The 17,269-nt window shown below is 56.2% G+C and overlaps 2 protein-coding genes across 3 annotated transcripts; one reads left to right on the plus strand and one right to left on the minus strand.

The window, feature by feature from the left end:
• Positions 1 to 351: 351 nt before the first annotated feature.
• On the minus strand, positions 352 to 3,973 carry NOP16 (NOP16 nucleolar protein). The gene is made up of 5 exons (XM_059699288.1): positions 3,775 to 3,973; positions 3,580 to 3,688; positions 2,610 to 2,676; positions 1,340 to 1,446; positions 352 to 808 (listed from the first exon to the last, which is right to left on the minus strand). Exons 1-5 carry the CDS (start codon positions 3,879 to 3,881, stop codon positions 665 to 667), a joined length of 534 nt encoding a protein of 177 aa, XP_059555271.1. The 5' UTR covers positions 3,882 to 3,973; the 3' UTR covers positions 352 to 664.
• Positions 3,974 to 4,954: 981 nt separating this feature from the next.
• TMEM130 (transmembrane protein 130) lies at positions 4,955 to 15,993 on the plus strand. 2 transcript variants are annotated; one of them, XM_059699244.1, is made up of 8 exons: positions 4,955 to 5,274; positions 8,057 to 8,362; positions 10,546 to 10,705; positions 11,415 to 11,572; positions 11,821 to 11,905; positions 12,987 to 13,189; positions 14,103 to 14,215; positions 14,632 to 15,993. In XM_059699244.1, exons 1-8 carry the CDS (start codon positions 5,190 to 5,192, stop codon positions 14,815 to 14,817), a joined length of 1,296 nt encoding a protein of 431 aa, XP_059555227.1. In that variant the 5' UTR covers positions 4,955 to 5,189; the 3' UTR covers positions 14,818 to 15,993. The 2 variants fall into 2 exon arrangements, with proteins under 2 accessions (XP_059555227.1, XP_059555228.1); XM_059699245.1 differs by having other exon boundaries at positions 4,957 to 5,274; positions 14,668 to 15,993.
• The last annotated feature ends 1,276 nt before the right edge of the window (positions 15,994 to 17,269 follow it).

Here is a 17,269-nt window from a genome sequence, read left to right on the forward strand (position 1 = left end):
AGACCAATCTGCATATCAGATATTTACATGACGATTCATAACAGTAGCAATATTACAGTTATGAAGTGGCAACGAAAATAATGTTATGGTTGGGTCACAACATGAGAACTGTATTTAAAGGGCCAGAAGGTTGAGAACCACTGTACTAGATCCTAAAGGCCGTGCCTGTGGCCAGTCACTGCTGGAGTCTATGTGGCCTGAAGGTGGGTCAGGGGCTGCCTTCAGAGGCCAAGGGGGAGAAGCAAGTGAAAGCCGAGGCTCAGCAGTTGGAAAGACTTCGACCGCCCACCCCTAATGCCCATCAAGCCCCAGTTTCCTTACATGTAAGATGAAGATAAACCACACATCTCACAGCTTCATGTGAAATAATGTAAAAACCTTCTTCCCCAGAGCAGCAAGGAGAGACGTCTTAGGGGCTTGTAGGAGAAACCTCAGCAACAGGAGGGTTTCCTATGGCTCACAGCTGCAGACAGACAAGAAAACGCCCACCCACAGCCTGCCGGTGGTCCTGCTGGAGCGGAGACACTCATGGCGCCAAACCAGGCCGGCCTGGCCCGGGAATGGGGTTTGGCCAGCCTCTGTAGCCACACCCCCTCCTTGCCTTAAACCCTGGCTCCAGCTTCTCGGGTCCAGGAGGCTTCAGCCTGGGGCAGGCGTAAACCAGTCATGCAACCTCCATCGCATTCTTCTGCAAAGAATGAGTGAAGGCTTCCCACTCCGCTGGGTAAAAGCGCTTATAGACGTTGATCTTATTCCGAATCTGTTTCGGGGTATCTTGATAATAATTCTTCTCATCCCGGGCCATAGCCTAAGAAGGGAGAAAGGCTACGTGAGGGATGGATAGGCAAAGGTTCACATCCTAGCTCTGCTGGAGGTGGGCCACCACTTCCTGTCCCAGAGGTTCAGCTTCCTCACCTCAAAAGCCATGGTGTATGTGGGGAAACGGAGGCAGATGCCGCAGGGGCCAGCTGAGCAGCTCATGCTCCATCCACAGCCAACTAATCTCACTGGCATGGGAGGGGGGGGGGGAAGCCAGTGTAGCCCGATCTTTCCATGTTTAACAGAAGCTAAAAATATGGACTTTTATTTAAAACCTCCCATAACTAAAACAGCAAGTAGTTCAAGTTCTTTGTAAGTCCCATGCAAGCAAACCAACATATCTGGGACAGCCACACAGTCTGTCTCAGCCATTAGCACTGTCAGTAGGATCCACTGCCAGTCTGTCTGCCCTATTTCCACGCAGGAAAAGGCCCTAAGCAAGCAGATCAGACCACAAATGGTCTGCGGTATCTTCCCAATGGGCCCAAGTGGTGCTCTCCGCCGGGCCTGAGCCACTCACCTTGTAGTCCTCCCCATGGTTCTCCACCATGTAGCGTACGTAGTCTATGAGGTCCCGAGACAGCGTATTTCCTTTCTTTTCCGGGAGGCTGGCTTCTGCCTCGAGGTCTGGGGTGAGAAGCCAAGAGACAGGGAATGAGGTGTTGCTCCCTGCACAGGACGGGGCTCCCTACAGGCTCTAAACAGACCCTCTTTCCTTGAAGTGTTACAGTAACACATGAAATGGAAAGGTCCCAACAAATGAGAACTGGGGTCTAAGGCTGGGCCCAGGCACCTCTGTTCCACTGGAGAGAAAAAAGCCAAGCTGTGGAGCCAGCAATGGCTTTGCTTTTAAACTAGCTAGGCAAATACTCCCTATTTCTCATCTATGAAGGAAGGAAAATACTCACTGAAACCAGGTGGTCAGATCTTATCCAGAGTTAAGTGCTAAAACTGCTTATAGTAAAAAATTTTACCGTAATAAGTACACGATTTTATATATGCAATCCAATGCAGTACTTATGAGAATCACTGAGAAAAACTAAAGACAGGACCTCAAGGAATTCTATATCAAATGTCTGGCCATTCAAATCCTACAGTCACAACTATTAAAAGCCTCAGGCAGGTAAGCCCTGGCCAGTGTGGCTCAGTGGTTGAAGGTTCGATTCCTGGTCAAGAGCACGTCCCAGGGTTGCGGGGTTCACTCCTGGCCCCCGTCGGTGTGTGTGCAGGAGGCAACCAGTCAATGTGTCTCCCTCACACTGATGTTTCCCTCTCTCTCCTCCTCTCTCGCCCTCCCTCCCGCTCTCCATGGAAAAAATATCCTCGAGTGAGGATTAACAAAAAAACCAAAAAATCTCAGACAAGTAATAGGAAGGGTAGGTAGAGAATTCCAGAGTATTCTGCCTTCCCTGCAGAATTTATTTTCTATTTTAATATTCAGTTTCTGTGGCCTTTAGGAACATGAAACTGATTGGTCATTGGGAAGATTAAGAGGGTGAAATCTCTAAAAACCTGTTCATCCTTAAATTCAGGAGAAGCTGAAAGACGAGCCTGAGACTTAATGGGTTTCTTTTCTAACCTCTCGGGCACCTGGCTCATCCTCCCCGGACAGTTCTGACCTCACTTCACACACTTGAGTTTAGCCAGGAGACTGCAGGTCCCAGCCGGGTAGACGGCCCTAACAGTGAGCCCTGGAACAGCTTTTCTTCCCTCTGGTCCTGGCTTCTCTCCCTGCCCTTCCGGCCCTGACTCTGCTGGATGGTGACCCGAGCAATGTGGCCAGCACCCACCATTCAGCACATAGGGCTTCCGTATGAGCTGCCGTCTCTCGTCCACGTCCACCTCCATGGCCTGGACCTGCGGAGAACAAACAGTGAGACCAGCAGGTGAAGGAAGGATCCTGGGTGAAGAGAAACTTCTAGAGGCGCTTGCCCATCCCAGCGCCACGGCATGACCCCCCAGAATCCCTGCACAAGGTCAGGCAGGAACAGGTGACAAGGAGAACCAATGCCCTGGAGGTTTCCTGGTTCTCGAGAGACTCCGCAAGCCATTCACCTTCCTGCGCCTGTGAAGTGAAGTGGGCACAGTAAGCCTTGCCTGCCACTTTGTTGGAAGACAATCCATGAAACCCCACAATGAGGGGAGCCACCTGACAGCGCTGGGCTGCAGCCTCCCGTCTGTTCAAGAAACAGCAGCGCCGGTTCCCTCGCAGGAGCCAGGGGTACAAAGAAACTTGCCCAAAGGCAACGGGCCAAGTCAATCAGTAAATCCCTTTATTAGGTTAACTACTTACTGGATTTTGTTGGGGGAAGGAGATAAATAAATATACAACACACCACCAAGTGCTATGAATTAAAATAACGCGGGACAAAGTAAAAAATAAAATAACGCGGGACAGAGGTTCCTGAGTGGGAAAGGTGCTGTTTTTTAAAGGGGCGGCCCAGGAAATCCTTCCTCGGGAGAAACTGGTCCTAGGAGACGCCTCAGACCAAGGATAACTGGAGGACTTGGGGGGAAATGGAAGGGAATTAAGGGCAGGAAAAGATAAATTCGGGAAAATACCAGAGATGCCAAGGGACACAAGTTAATTTCAGAGGAAAAAAAAGTAGGTGGAGAAGCTCCAACCCGGGCCCAGTGTGTGCTGGGGGGAGGGAGGAAAGGGACCCGCAGCCGGTCAGTGAAGGCGCCGAGGGCTGTGGGGTCGCAACCCCGGGCAGGACGCGAGGGAGGCGACGGGCGGGGCGGGGGCCAAGCCAGTACCTTTCTCTTACGGAGGGGCACCGCCTTGTTGGGGTCCATAGCCAAGCCCATCTCGGCCAGGTTCTGCCGCACGGACTTGGTGTGGTCCCAGGCATGTCGGATGTGGGAGCTGCGGGAAAAGAGGGAGAGCGCGGAACTGTCAGCTCGCCGGCCGTGCCCGCCAGGCCCGCGGCCTCCTGAACCCGGGCCCCTCACCACTCGATCCGCGGGGCTGCCTTCCGTCGAGCACTCCGGTTCAGACGCTTCCGGTTAACACTGTAACCGAACTTCTGCCGCCGGGTCTTCCCCTTGGCCTTGGGCATCACGCCGACCACCGCTCAGGCAGTTCAGACTCGGCGCCTCTCGCTTCCAGAACCTCGTGTCGTGGTGTAGAGGACTCCTTCCCGACGCTGCGAGCACGGCGTGGCAGGCTTTTTGGGAAATGTAGTCCTCCCCGGAGCGACACAGTGCTCTTACTACAACTCCCAGAATGCAATGAGAAGTAGCGCATGCGGACAACACTCAACAAATCCCCCCGCCCCTTTCATGACCAGGAGGCGGGGCTTAACGTCCAGTTTTCTCTTCCCGCTGTTGCCTGGGACACCGCGTCTCCTGGCCACGTGACTCCCGAGGCATCCTTGGAACCATCGCAGCACCCCACCTAGCACCTTGGCAGCTAATTCTCCAGTTTGCAATGTTCTTTCCTCAGTGTCCCAAAGCTGGCTCCTCCCGCCTGGCAGGCCGTGCTTGACCTCAATTGTATGACCCCCTCCCTCTGGGCCCCATCCCTTGCCCAGGCCCAGAGTAAAGTCGAGCTGGACCCACGACCCAGCTGGTGTGCAGTCTTTAAGGCCAGCCAGGCCTGGCCACCCTCTAGGAGGAAAGACACGCTCTGCTTGGTTATGGCAGATGGGAGCGCCTGCTGAGGCCAAGGAATGTCCAGGGAGCAGTCTGGTCACTCCTCATCACCGTTGTCTGATCCTTGCACGGCCCTCCGTGACAGCGACGTCACCGGGGGCCAGGTTTGAGCACAAGCACCATTTTAAGCAGGCGCAGAGAGGGTAAACTGAGGAATAATGTCATTCCCTGAGCAGGGACCCTGAGCTCAAGCCCCTCTCTCTGGAGGGGGTGTTCAAGGCCCGTTGCCCAGCGCCTGGCATACGGTAGGCTCTCAGCGTTTCTCGAATGAAGAACCGCATCTCTAAATCGTGTGCGTCACAAGCGGAGCAGGCACCCGGAGAAGAACCCAAAGCGGCCTGATCCGGGCTCTGCAGCGGTGCGTGCGTCCCCGGGGACGCTGAGTCAGAGCGGGCACGCGCAGACCCGGGAGGGGAGGTGGCGCAGACCCGAGGCGCGCGGACTGGGGAGCGGTGGGGAGGATCGTGGGGAGAGGAGAGTGCGACAAGGGGAGGGGGGATGCGGGAGGGGGCCCTGAGCAGCTGACGTGGGCTGGGGTCGGTGCGGCTGGCTGTGGGAGGCGGCGGCGCGCAGCCACACTGTGTCCCCAGCGAGGACGAGCGAGCGCCGCGCCCGCACCTCCCCGCACTGCGCGCGCCTTGCGCTCGGTGGAGAGGCCGCCGTCGCGAAGTCGAGTCGCATCCTCTCCAGCTCTTGCTGCTCCTGGAGCCGCCATGGCCCCGACCCTCTGGCTGCGCGTCAGCCACATCCTCCGGCTCGCCTGTCTCCTGCACTTGGCCCCAGCTGTGGTGGCCGCAGGTAAGGCGCTGCGCGGGCCGGCACCCGCCCTCCCCGAGCCGCCGCGCGCCCAGGGCCTTGCCGGGAGCCTGGGCTGCGGAGCTGGCGCCGTGCGCCCTGCGTGCACCACCTCCCCTCCACCCACCGTGAGTCCCTCTACTCTCTCCCTTCCTTCACCGTTGTCCCCAAAAGTCGCCTCGCCACTTGAGGGGGCTCCCCGCGCCCCTCACTTTGTGCTGCCACCCATGGATGGGCCCTGCGCTGCCCTCAGAACAGTGCGCGGTAACCCGCGAATCCAGCCCGATGCTTGCGGACCTAGTAGCCGATGGAGGTGGGGGGATGGTGCGGGGAGACGGGCTATGTGCGGGGTTCGCCATCACGTCACAGCCCCCCAGGGAACGCAGCCAGGCTGCCCGCGGTGCCGCAGTTTTTGCTGTGAAACGTCTCCTTATCTGGAGAGCCTTTCACCCGATTTGTGTTGGTTTGCGGGGAGGGATGCGATTTAAAAGCCCAGCCTCCATTTCCTCTCTGGGAATATTTCCAAAATGGACCCCGGGTAGGTTCCGCGGGTCCCACCCCACGTCCCTGGTCGCTCCTCTACCATCTACAACAGACCCCCCCCCCCCAAGTCAGCACCAAATTTTCGAACTCATTTTTGCGACAAAAAAGGATTGTCCAGATTAGAGAGTTGTTGGGAACAGTTGGGACGGTTTTGGGAGGGGATGTTAAATATTACCTAACATTTTCATTCACTTCCCCCACCCCCCACCCCCACCGCAGCCCCACACACAATTTAAAAGAATGGGAGAGAGGAAGGCAATTCCGTGCAATGAAAGCCATAAAGTAAAATAAGAACTTGCATCTCAGGGATGAAACAAGGGAATTCTGTGCTTGGTCAGGATCACCTGCCTCCCCCCAGAGATTCAGATAGAAATGGGATCTCGTCTCCATTAGGTTTATGGTCCAGAAATGATCAATGTGGCCCAAATCACACAAAAAAAAGTGAATTAATTATTTGGAAGTCATGTGTGGTTCCCAGGCTGGCCTATTGTACCCATGATATGGTCAAAATAGCTGGGAATGGGGTTGGGAGAACCCACAGGGGAAAAATAGAGGCTCGGACACCCATTCCACCCTCCTGGGGTCTGGGTCAGTCGCATGGTGTTGGTCCTACACCAGGGGTTGAAGTCAGAAGTCTGTGCCCTGGACGTCACTGTGTTCTCCAGACTTCAGAGGTGCCCAGAAGTGTTTGGGGCTGTCTACATGTGCACGGTGAAAGGCTGATGTAGCCATATTCTAGAATGTTCAGGGCTCCACACACTGTGTTGTCAGAGAAAACGTGTTGCTCCCGGGGCTTGCTGGTGGGTGTTGCTTTGTGGAGTTACCACTTGGCCTTCTGCTTTGGCCCTTTCAGCTTGAGGTCTCTAGGGACACCTCTGGCGCCCTTTTAGCCAGGCCTTGGCTGCTCTGTCACGCGGACTCTCAAACTTGCAAAGAGATTTTGATGGGTAGGGTACCGGGACCTGAGCCTGGTTCCTTCAGCCAAGCCTTCATGGTCCATTTCAGCCTGAATGTCCTGGAGACTCCCCAGAGCCCCCAGGAAGAGGGCAGCATCGCCCAGGAACTGTGAAACTTCTGCTTTAAATGCTTAATGTCGGCCCTCAGACGGAAGGGTCAAGGACCTATCGCCATGGCAGGCTCCATCCCTGGCCTGTGTGTGTGCAGGAGGCAACCAATGGATGTGTCTCTCTCACAGGATGTTTCTTTCTCTTTGACTCTCCCCTTTCCTTCCACTCTCTCTAAAAAAAAATAAATGAAAAATATCCTCTGGTGAGGATGAACAGCAACAACAAAATGCTTAAGAAAAAATGCCCTCGGAGGCTTTTTGTGTCTACACAGGTAGGGGTCTCCCAGGAGCTGTTCCAGGGTCTGCCACAATTTTGCTGTAGGCACAGCCCCATCCTTCCTCCCAGCTGAGTCTGCCCTCCTGATTCCATTTCCATGGCAACGGATCTGCGCCTTGGTGCTGACATGCGCTGTGACATGTGCCTGTCCCTGCAGATGCTGGATGGCCCTTAACGTTTGCAGCCAGCCAAACGTCCCTGCCGCCTGCCAGCCTTGCTCTGGCCCACACTCCTGCCTGGGGGTGGGCAGCAGCATGAGGATGAAGGGGGGGGATCGTTTCTTATCTGAGCACCTCTTTTTGCGCAGTCCAGCCGCCTCCCAGCCAGAGGGAGAGGGACTGGAACTCAGCCTGTTCTGCTGTTCTGCTCCCTGAGCACAGGGAGTGGTGTGATCCCAGGGGGCTCAGGGTCCCTCATTGTAAAATACACCCCGTATCTTCTTGGGGCAGCTTCTGCCACAGCATCTGGAACCTCCCCCCGCCCCCCCCCCCGGGCCATGGACGAGGGGCATTTCATTGGACATGTGCGAGTCCAAAGGAGTGGACAGCGATGGGCACTTCTCAGCAGCGGCTGCCGGGGTTCCTCCTGCGACATGGGCAGGCAGTCTCTTCTCATAGCTGAGATGCAAGTCCAGGAGGGTCAGGCCCAGGCCACGCACAGGCTCTGTGAGATACTAGTACGTCTGGGACACTGGAAAGACCACGTGATTTGGAGTCAGTCAGGCCCGGGTTGGAATCCCAGCTTGACAATGAGCTCTTGGGCGAGTCAGGTGAGCGGCCTGGGCCTCAGTTTCCCCACCGGTCAAGTAGAATAATAGAAGGCACCCAGCCCAGAGGGTGGCAGTGTTGTTGCTTGCCATGTCCCCTCCTGAAACGCAGTTTTTGTTTCTGGGCTCCTAGGCCTGTATGAACTTCACCTCGTCACCGATAGCCCTGCCACCACGGGGGCAGAGGTGAACATCACGGCGAGCCTAGTGGCCAGCGACAACGGCACCCTGGCTCTGCCCACCGACCCGCACTCCTACCGCTTCCACTGGGTCCACAGCCCGCTGCTGCTCAAGGGGAAGACGGAGGAGGCGTTCAGATCCACCATCCGCGCCGTGGGCAACGTGCCTGGGGACTTCCCCATCTCCGTGTGGGTCACCTCCGCCGACTGCCAGATGTGCCAGCCGGTGGCGAGGAGCCGCCTCGTCCTCTCCATCACAGGTGGGGACCTTTCCTGTTTGCTAATTGGCCTTCAGACTCTGGGTGCAGGGAAACATCCGGCCTGGCTGGCAATGACAGAAATGCACACTAGCCCCCTGACTCCTCCGTGGTCAGCTGAGTTAACGAAGCATCAGCCTGGCCCACGTGGCTCAGTGGTTGAGTGTCGACCTACGAACCAGGAGGTCATGGTTCCATGCCAGTCAGGGCACATGCCCGGGTTGTGGGCTCCATCCCCAGTGTAGGAGGCAGCCAGTCAATGATTCTCTCTCATCATTGATGTTTCTCTCTCTCCCCCTCGCTCTTTGAAATCAATAAAAACATGTTAAAAACAAAACAAAAACGAAGGGTCAGAAAATGGTAGTACCCACTGCTGGCAGGGCTGTGCTGAAACGGGCACTTAAAAACACCTGTTGCCGAAACCGGTTTGGCTCAGTGGATAGAGCGTTGGCCTGCGGACTGAAAGGTCCCAGGTTCGATTCCGGTCAAGGGCATGTACCTGGGTTGCGGGCACATCCCCAGTGGGAGATGTGCAGGAGGCAGCTGATCGATGTTTCTCTCTCATCGATGTTTCTAACTTTCTATCTCTCTCCCTTCCTCTCTGTGAAAAATCAATAAAATATATTTAAAAAAAAAAAAGAATAAAATTAAAAAAAAAAACAAACAAAAAAAAACACCTGTTGCTCCTGGGGGTATAAATGAATACAACCCCTTGGAGAGCAGCGGGTCAACATAGAAACATTACTGTTCATTTTCATTCTCTCCTTCTCCCCCACCGCCTTCCCGCCTTCCAAAAGGTCCCCGCTCTCTTGGAATTCACAATCTCTTAAATAACTTATCGTCAGGAAGTAACCCTCCATTTGTGTGATGCTTTATGCACAGAGGTGTTCATTGCAGTGGTGTTCACAATAGTAGAAGATATAAGCAAGCTAAGTATGCAACCATGAGGGGAATGGTTAAGTATATTGACATATTTTGAGTAATGAATAATAATGACCTTTATATTGAGTTCGTAATGTCCTGGGAGAACACTCATGCTTGTAAATTTTTATTTATTTATTTTAAAATATATTTTTATTGATTTCAGAGAGGAAGGGAGAGGGAGAGATAGAAACATCAATGATGAGAGAGAATCATTGATCGGCTGCCTGCAGCAACACCCCCATTGGGGACCGAGCCAGCAACCTGGTCGTATGCCCTTGACCGGAATCAAACCTGGGACCCTTCAGTCCCCAGGCCGGCGCTCTATCCACTGAGCCACACCATCTAGGGCCTTATAAAATTTTAAAAAGCAACACAGCCCAGATGGTGTGGCTCAATGGTCGACCTAGGAACCAGGAGGTCATGGTTCAGTTTTCCGTCAGGGCACATGTTGGGGTTGTGAGTTTGATCTCCAGTAGAGGGAGGGCAGGAGGCAGCTGATCAATGATTCTTTCTCATCATTGATATTTCTCTCCCTCTCTCCCTCTCCTTTCCTCCTGAAATCAATAAAAATATGTTTTAAAAAAGCAAAACATAACCAGTTTGATCTACTGTGTTTAATACGGATATACACACGCACACACAAATATGTCGCAATTCTTCAAAAACGCCAACAATGGTTGTGTGAGAGTGATAAGAATTTTCTTTTCATTCTACTTTTCAGCATTTTCCAAATAAGCACCATGAGCACACTTTACTCTTTGCTTTTGTGCTTGGGAAAAAAATCAGCTCTTCAATTTTTGTTTTTTTTTTAGAGAAGGACACAGAATGGAGGTCCCACCCAGCCCAGCACATTGGGTGTAGGGATGCGATCAGTAGAGCTGCTCATTCTTTAAGGCTCCTCTAATACCGTGAAGCATGTCCCAGAAGTCACTCTCGAAGCCTGTGCATTTCCTTCTGATTCTGGGCATCTTTTGGGCCAGAAAGTTCAGGGCCCTGTTGAAAGGGGTGCAGGCGGAAGCTATGCACGTCCCACCTGCTGTGGGTCTTCAACGCCGTCTACACAGCAGGCGCCATGACTCGGGGGACGTGCGCCTCTGTGTGCAGTGACCGGCAGGGTCCCCTCTCGACACCCCCCAGCTCTGACAGCTGGAAGGTCAGGTAGGGGGGTGACTGCTCTGCCTGCAGGCCCCTGAGGTCACTCCTGGCTCCGCCCTCCTGACACCTCCGTGGGCCCACCCTCCCTTGGTCTCTCTCTCCCCCAGAGAACATCGTGGGGAAGCTCGTCATCACGCAGAACGCGTCCCTGCCCTGGCCCAGCACCTATTTCACCAAGACACTCCTTAAAACTTCCTTCCTCCTCCACGACCCAAGCAACTTCTTCAAGACCGCCTCCTTTCTCTACAGCTGGGACTTCGGAGACGGGTATGTCCTTGTCCCCTGGGTGCCCCAAAGCCTTGGCCCCTGGTGGTGGCCCCACTGTCCCACGCAGGGGGCCCTGGACTGTCCCACCTTCACGCACTCACTCTCTCACACTCCAAACTTGCCCTGAGCACCCGCTCGCTGACAAGCTTGGGGTGCGTGGGGACCTTGGTGAGTCTCCTGGGACCGGCCTCGAGGTGCTGGCAACCTAGTAGAGGAGGTCACTGGCGCCCCAAACAGTTCTTTGAGGAAAGCCAAGGTCGGCAGGACTTTCCTCCATTTGACTTTGGGGGGACCTGTTCCGGCTTCATTTCTCCATACTCCTCCTCTCCCAACAAGCCAGCTCCAGGGGGCAGGTTGGGGAGTGAGCCCGGCAGCCCATAGGCACCCCAAGTTCATGCAAGCCTGGTGCTCAGGGGAGACCCCTCGCCCACTTGAGTCCCCCGAACCCCTGAGCCTGTGAGTCCCATGGGGCCTGGAGGGTGGGTGGGGAGGGCTCCTGAGCCTTCGATGAACCTGGAAAGCAGCATGCGCGCTCTGAGGTCTGATGGCCTCAGCCTAACAAACACCTGTCCGTGAGCAATGCTGAGGTTTGGAGGCGGCTGCCGTGGTGACAGGTTGGCTCGTGAGGCCTGTCACTGTACAGCCACCCTGCCTCTAAGAAGTCACGTGGGTCACTTCTGTCATCTCTCTCCTCCCTGTCACCTGACAGCACCCAGATGGTGACGGAAGACTCTACTGTCTATTATAACCGTTCGATCATGGGGACCTTCACCGTGAAGCTCAAAGTGGTGGCGGAGTGGGAACAGGCTGCCGGGAAGGGCATCGTGCAGAAGACGGGGCACTTCTCGGGCTCGCTGAAGCTGCAGGGTGAGTCCGGGAGGTGTGTGTGTGTGGGGGGGGTGGTGCAGGTTCAGTGCTTCTTGTTCCCCAGCCTCATCGGCCTCTGGTCAAGGGCACGAGGCGCACTGGACTGCCTCAGTCTAGCGCATGGGGAGGAAACACCGAAACGCGCTCTCCCCGGCTTTGGCAAGAGGGGCGCTCACACAGCCCGGGCCCGGGAGCCCCGAGACATCTGTCCTTAGCCACCAGGTTTAACGGGGCCCTCTGCCTTTCAGAAACCCTTCGAGGCATCCAGGTCATGGGGCCCACTGAAATTCAGGCCTTCCAGGAGATGACAGTGACCTTGAACTTCCTGGGGAGGTGAGTGAACCCCAGAGTGCACTGTGTGACCTGTGGCCCTGCCGCTCTCTCCCACAGATGTCCTGAGCCTGCTCCATATCCTGAGGGGCCCCATGTCTGGGGGCTCTTGGAGGGCCAGGGCCACCCAGCCCCTTGGCTGTGCCATGGGAGAGCTGTGGGCACAGCTCCATTCTCAGGGTGCAGGGGAGAGGGCACTGGCCTTTCGGGCTGTCTGCAGTGTGGGCATCAGGGCAAAGGCCGATGAGGGACCCCTTCATGAAAGGCCCTCCGTATGTGACTCCAGCCCCCGGAAAGCAAGTCTTCCTGGGTAGGATGGGTCCCAGCTCTTGGCAAGAAAGCATTAAGCTGAGAGTGTAGTAAGCCACAAGACAGGGAGAGGCCGGGGTGTTTGCCCACAGGGTGGACAGAGCTGCAGAGGGCAGCAGCCAGGGCTCTCCTGGGGAAGACCACTTCCCTCCCCCATGGGACAGGTCAGGGGGAGGCAGGGCTGGAGGGAGAATGAGCGAAGGAGGGGGACACGCCGTGGGGCTGGAGGGGGCTTGTGAGGCCTTCAGGGGGCTGTGGGGCTTGAACCTGGAGAACGGGCTGGGAAGCCAGGGGCTTGGCAGCCTGATGCTCGTGTGTGTGTTGTACACGAGCCTGGGGTTGTGTGAGATGGGAATTCTCACTGGGCGTTCCTTAGACCTGCGTTTCCCAGCTCGGAGCCTGTGCTGCGCAGGCAAATGGCATGAAATGCCCTTGTCCCCTTTAAGCCAATCACAGGCCTACTTACCCTTTCAGATCCTCCTCAGTGCCATCTCCTCCAGGAGGCTTGCCCAGCGCGCCCGCGCATCACTGGGGCGTTCATTCGGCCTCCGCCAGCAGTCCGCGCAGGCTGCTTGCCTCACGGCCTGGAATCCCCTGGGGGTCCCCACCTCTATCCACTGCTGCTCCCCAGTCTGGAAGGTGTGAGGCCAGGACCGCTGGGGGTTCTGTCTGGAAAGGACATGGAGTTCATGGCCGCCTGGCCTTTCTTGGCCTTGGTCTGTGCCCACACTCTTTGCTGAGCCTTTTCTGAAACGCGGCCCACATTTCCCTGCAGCCCCCCTCTGACCATGTGCTGGCGCATCAAGTCCGAGTGCCTCCCGCTGGAGGAACACGAGTGTCGCCCGGTGTCCGTGGCCAGCACAGTTTACAACGTGACCACCATCATCATGGACCCTGGGGACTACTGCTTCAGCATCCGGGCCGAGAATGTCATCAGCAAGACACATCAGTACCACAGGGTCCAGGTGTGGCCCTCCAGTAAGTGACACCTCCCTTCTGCTTCAGAGCCACACAGGCAGCAAGACCCAGCCACCCCTGCCACCAGCCCATGCTGCTCATGCCATCAGCAGCCAGTCCCTCCAACACTAGAATCACCAATAACCCTACTGATCAACCAATACCATTGACGACTGCCCGTACCCCCTCCCACCAAACTGTACCAGCGCCACCAACAGCCAGCTCTAGCACCGTCCATTCTAGATGGTGCTTCCCTCTGACCTGTCCCCGTGGGGGTGGGGGGCCGGTCTTCCCCAGGAGAGCCCTTGGAGGGCCGGGCGTTGGCTGCTGACCTCTGCAGCTCCGTCCACCCTTGTGGGACAACGCCACCCTTGACATCACCACCAGCAGTAACAACAGCCAGCTCCGCACCACCAGCCCAGCTGACCAGCACCGCTACCACATGCACTGCCGACACCTCCCAGCAATGCCCAGAACCAGCGAACAGCTCTGTAATTGCTGCTCCCTTCAGCACTGCCATTAACACCCCTCCTGCCAGGCCCATGCCACTTGGACCAAGGCCACCACTGCCATGGCGCCCCAGCGTCTCAGCTCTCTAGCTGCCACCACCATTGTCACCAATGTCCCTTCCACGCTACCAATGCCACACATGCCCCCAACATGAACACGCCCACATGAAATGCGCCACCATAATCCCCATCTCCCGTTTATCCCCATCTCCCTAGCACGTGACCTCTGTCACGACACTGTTGCCACATGCAACTTGGTTTTTGTGAAATCCTGGATTTTCCTTTTGAAGTTGCCTAGTTGGGATGCATGTACATAAGAAAAAGGCTCCGGTGGGGTTAATTTTTCTCTCCTGCTGCGGCCTCCTGAGAGTTAGCATTCAACACTGACTACCTGGGTCCATGACTTCACCCTTTCTCACTCCCAGGAATCCAGCCAGCTGTCTTTGCTTTCCCCTGTGCCACAATTATCACCATGATGCTGGCCTTTATCATGTACATGATCCTGAGGAATACTACTCAGCAGAAGGACATGGTGGAGGTGGGTGCTAAGGAGGGTGGGAGGTTGGACCTCTAGGCCCTGAGAGGATGATGATGGAGAGGTTGTATGGAGAGACATGAGGGCAAGGCCAGAGGGCTTAGAAGGGTCTGGATCCAGTGTCCTGGGGCTGGGAGAGATGTGCCCATGAGGCATCCACAGACCAGGCAAAATTGTTGATTTGGCTTCTTCCCATCTGACTTAGCTCTTGCCTGGCAGCTGTGCCCAGGAGCTAGTAAGGGAGAGGGACACTGAAAGAGGGAACCCCAGGAAGCAGAAAAGCCCAGGACACAGTGGCATGCTGTGCGGTGCCAGAAAGGTTTTTGTGCATGCTGCCAGTAGGCAGCTGAGCTCGTAAGGCCACCTAATGGGGCTCCTGGTGGGTGGGTGATTGACCCATGGGGTTTTGTTCATCATAGGTGGCTGATTTTGACTTTCCCCCCATGTCTGACAAGAACCCAGAGCCACCCACTGAGGCCAAGTGCTGCCAGATGTGCTGCGTGCCCTTCCTGCTGGAGACCCCGTCTGAGTACCTGGAGGTCGTCCGTGAGAACCACGGGCTGCTGCCACCCCTCTATAAGCCTGTCAAAACTTACACGGTGTGAGCACTCCCCACCCAGCCTCCGCTTTAACTAACTGCCAACTCCACGCTTTCGGCAGGTGGTGCATGCCACCCAGCAGGAGGGGTTCATGTGTGCGGAGCCATCTGCCCTGGCCAGCTGTCCATCTGTACAGTCCAGCTGCTGCCACAAGCCCCCTCAGTCACCATCCCCCAGCCATCTGCCCATCTGTCAACCCAGCCACCGCTGTAAGCCCCTCTCAAGTCAGCCCCACCCCCTCACCTTTGAAAAGGCTGGGTACCTCCTCTCTCCAGGTGTGCTTGGCTGTCCCTACCTGATCCTCCCATGTTGGCATGTCTGCTGGCCACGTGTGGTTTGAGCTTTCCTCCCCCAAGCACCCCTGTCTGGGTCAGAGACCTAGGAGAAAGGTCACAAACGATTAGGAATACATCACAAAAGGTCATGCATAGAGACAAGCACGTGCGTGTGCGCACACACACACACACGCGCGCACACACACACACACACAGGTCACACATATCTCAGGTGATCTTCGTATTCAATCAGTTGCTGGGATGTACCCTGAATTAGAACCAAGATGAAATCTGACCTCCACTTGGCCCCAATAGCTCCTGGGCCTGGTCCGTCCCTTTGTGAGTGGTTTCTGCAGCTACCTGGTCCCATTCGAAGGATGCCGCGTCCCCTGCCTGCTTACCGAGGGCTGGGAAGGGGCAGGGCTAATACTGGGTGAGTGGGAAGTGCTTCAGAAAAGCACTTTCTTTTGCTGAGATCCTGTTAACGCCCATTGAGGAAAAGGCCTTGAAACAAAAGAGAAGTCGAGTGGGTGGGGACTTGGGATCCCTGGAGGGGAAGGCGGTGTTGCCGCCCAGATGCCCCCAGAGGGGCCTTGAGAAGGAAAAGGCAGGACTGGACACCAAGCCCCGGCCTCTCCCCTGCAGCCCGGTGGCTGGGGCCGGCAGAGAAGAGGGAGGGAGCAGGTGATGGGTGCAGAGGAGAGTCACGAGGCCCCAGCCCACCGTGCAGGGGTGCCAGGAGCAACCTGGGCCTGTTTGGCGGGGGGAGGGCAGGGCGTGGGGGCCGGGCTCTGTTGCTGTAATTGTTTGCTCTCAGACTTTGCACAGAAAACACAGTCGTGCAGCTCATCCTCATGAAACACTGCCATTGTTGCTGAATAAAGCTCGTGTGCTGTGAGTATAACCACCCATGTGCTGGGAGGCCGAGCGCTTTCTTTCCCACGCGTGACGTGGGAGTGGTCCTTGGCCGCGGCGGGATGTCCCTGGCGTGTTCTCTGGTGAAGTGGTCTGGAAGGAGCTGCCGTCTGGGGCCTCGGGACCGGGCCAGTGATTCTCAAACTGCTGCTCGGGCCCCATCATGATGACGGTCTGATGAGGGCCTCTCGGAGGTGGGTCCAGGCGCCCTCGGGTGACCAATGTGCAGCCGAGTCTGGTGCTCCGGGCAGGTCCAGATCCGAGTGGGAATGTGCCACGCCTGGGCCCTTGTTGAAAATGCACATCCTTGGGCCCTGCCCACACCTGGTTCAGCACCTGGGAGGGGCAGCCACCTGTGTTTCCACAGCCCTCGGGGTTCCAGGGCATCAAGTGTGAGAACCCCCGTCTCCTGCAGGCTTCTTGAACTTGGAGGTACATGACAGTCACGGGAGGGCTTGTTCAATGACATGTTCTCATTCGGGACGGATGTGGGGGCGGGGGAGTGAGGCTTGCGATGCTGCATTTCTAACGTGATTCCTGCTGACGCTGCTGGACCCAGGACCACACCGACTGGAAAACCTCTGGGTGGGCCCACACCCTCCCTAACTTTCTCTTTTGTCTTCATTGCCTCTGCTCTCCCGCCAGCACCTAGCGGGTATCCCCCAAGCTGGGCGCGGGTGGGAATGGACCCTCCCCTGCCCCCTGCTGTACCACTCTGGGAAACCCCACTTTGAGTGAGCAAAGCCATTGAGAGAACTTCCTGGGACCTCAGCATTCTTGGCACATGCACCCTTCCCCTGACCCACACTTGGTGGTCAGCTGTCAGCCCCCAGAAGCTGGGAGAGGCAGGAGGCAGACTCGTGTACAGGCACACGGCGCTTTACTGAGCTTCACAAATGGCGTGGTTTTTACAAATGGAAGGCAAGACCCTTCGCCAGCAGAAAGATGACGGCTGGCTTTATTGTGGTGTTCTGGAGCTAGACCCACACACTCTCCGAGGTGTGCCTCTGGTGTTAGTCGGATCAGGCTGCCACAACGGACACAGACTGGGTGACTTAACAGAAATCTATTTAGTTCTGGAGGCCGAAATCCAAGATCAAGGTGCCAGCAGAGTGGGTTCCTCTGAGGCATCTCTCCTTGGCTGATAGAAGGCCGCCTTTTCCCCGTGTCCTCTCATGGTCGCCCCTCTGTGTGTCTGGGTTCTAATCTCTTCTTCTCATAAGGCCCCCAGTCAGATCGGGTTAGGACCACCCCAAAGGCCTGGTTTT

This window comes from Myotis daubentonii, chromosome 5 (genome assembly GCF_963259705.1).
Source record: "Myotis daubentonii chromosome 5, mMyoDau2.1, whole genome shotgun sequence".
NCBI lineage: Eukaryota > Metazoa > Chordata > Mammalia > Chiroptera > Vespertilionidae > Myotis > Myotis daubentonii.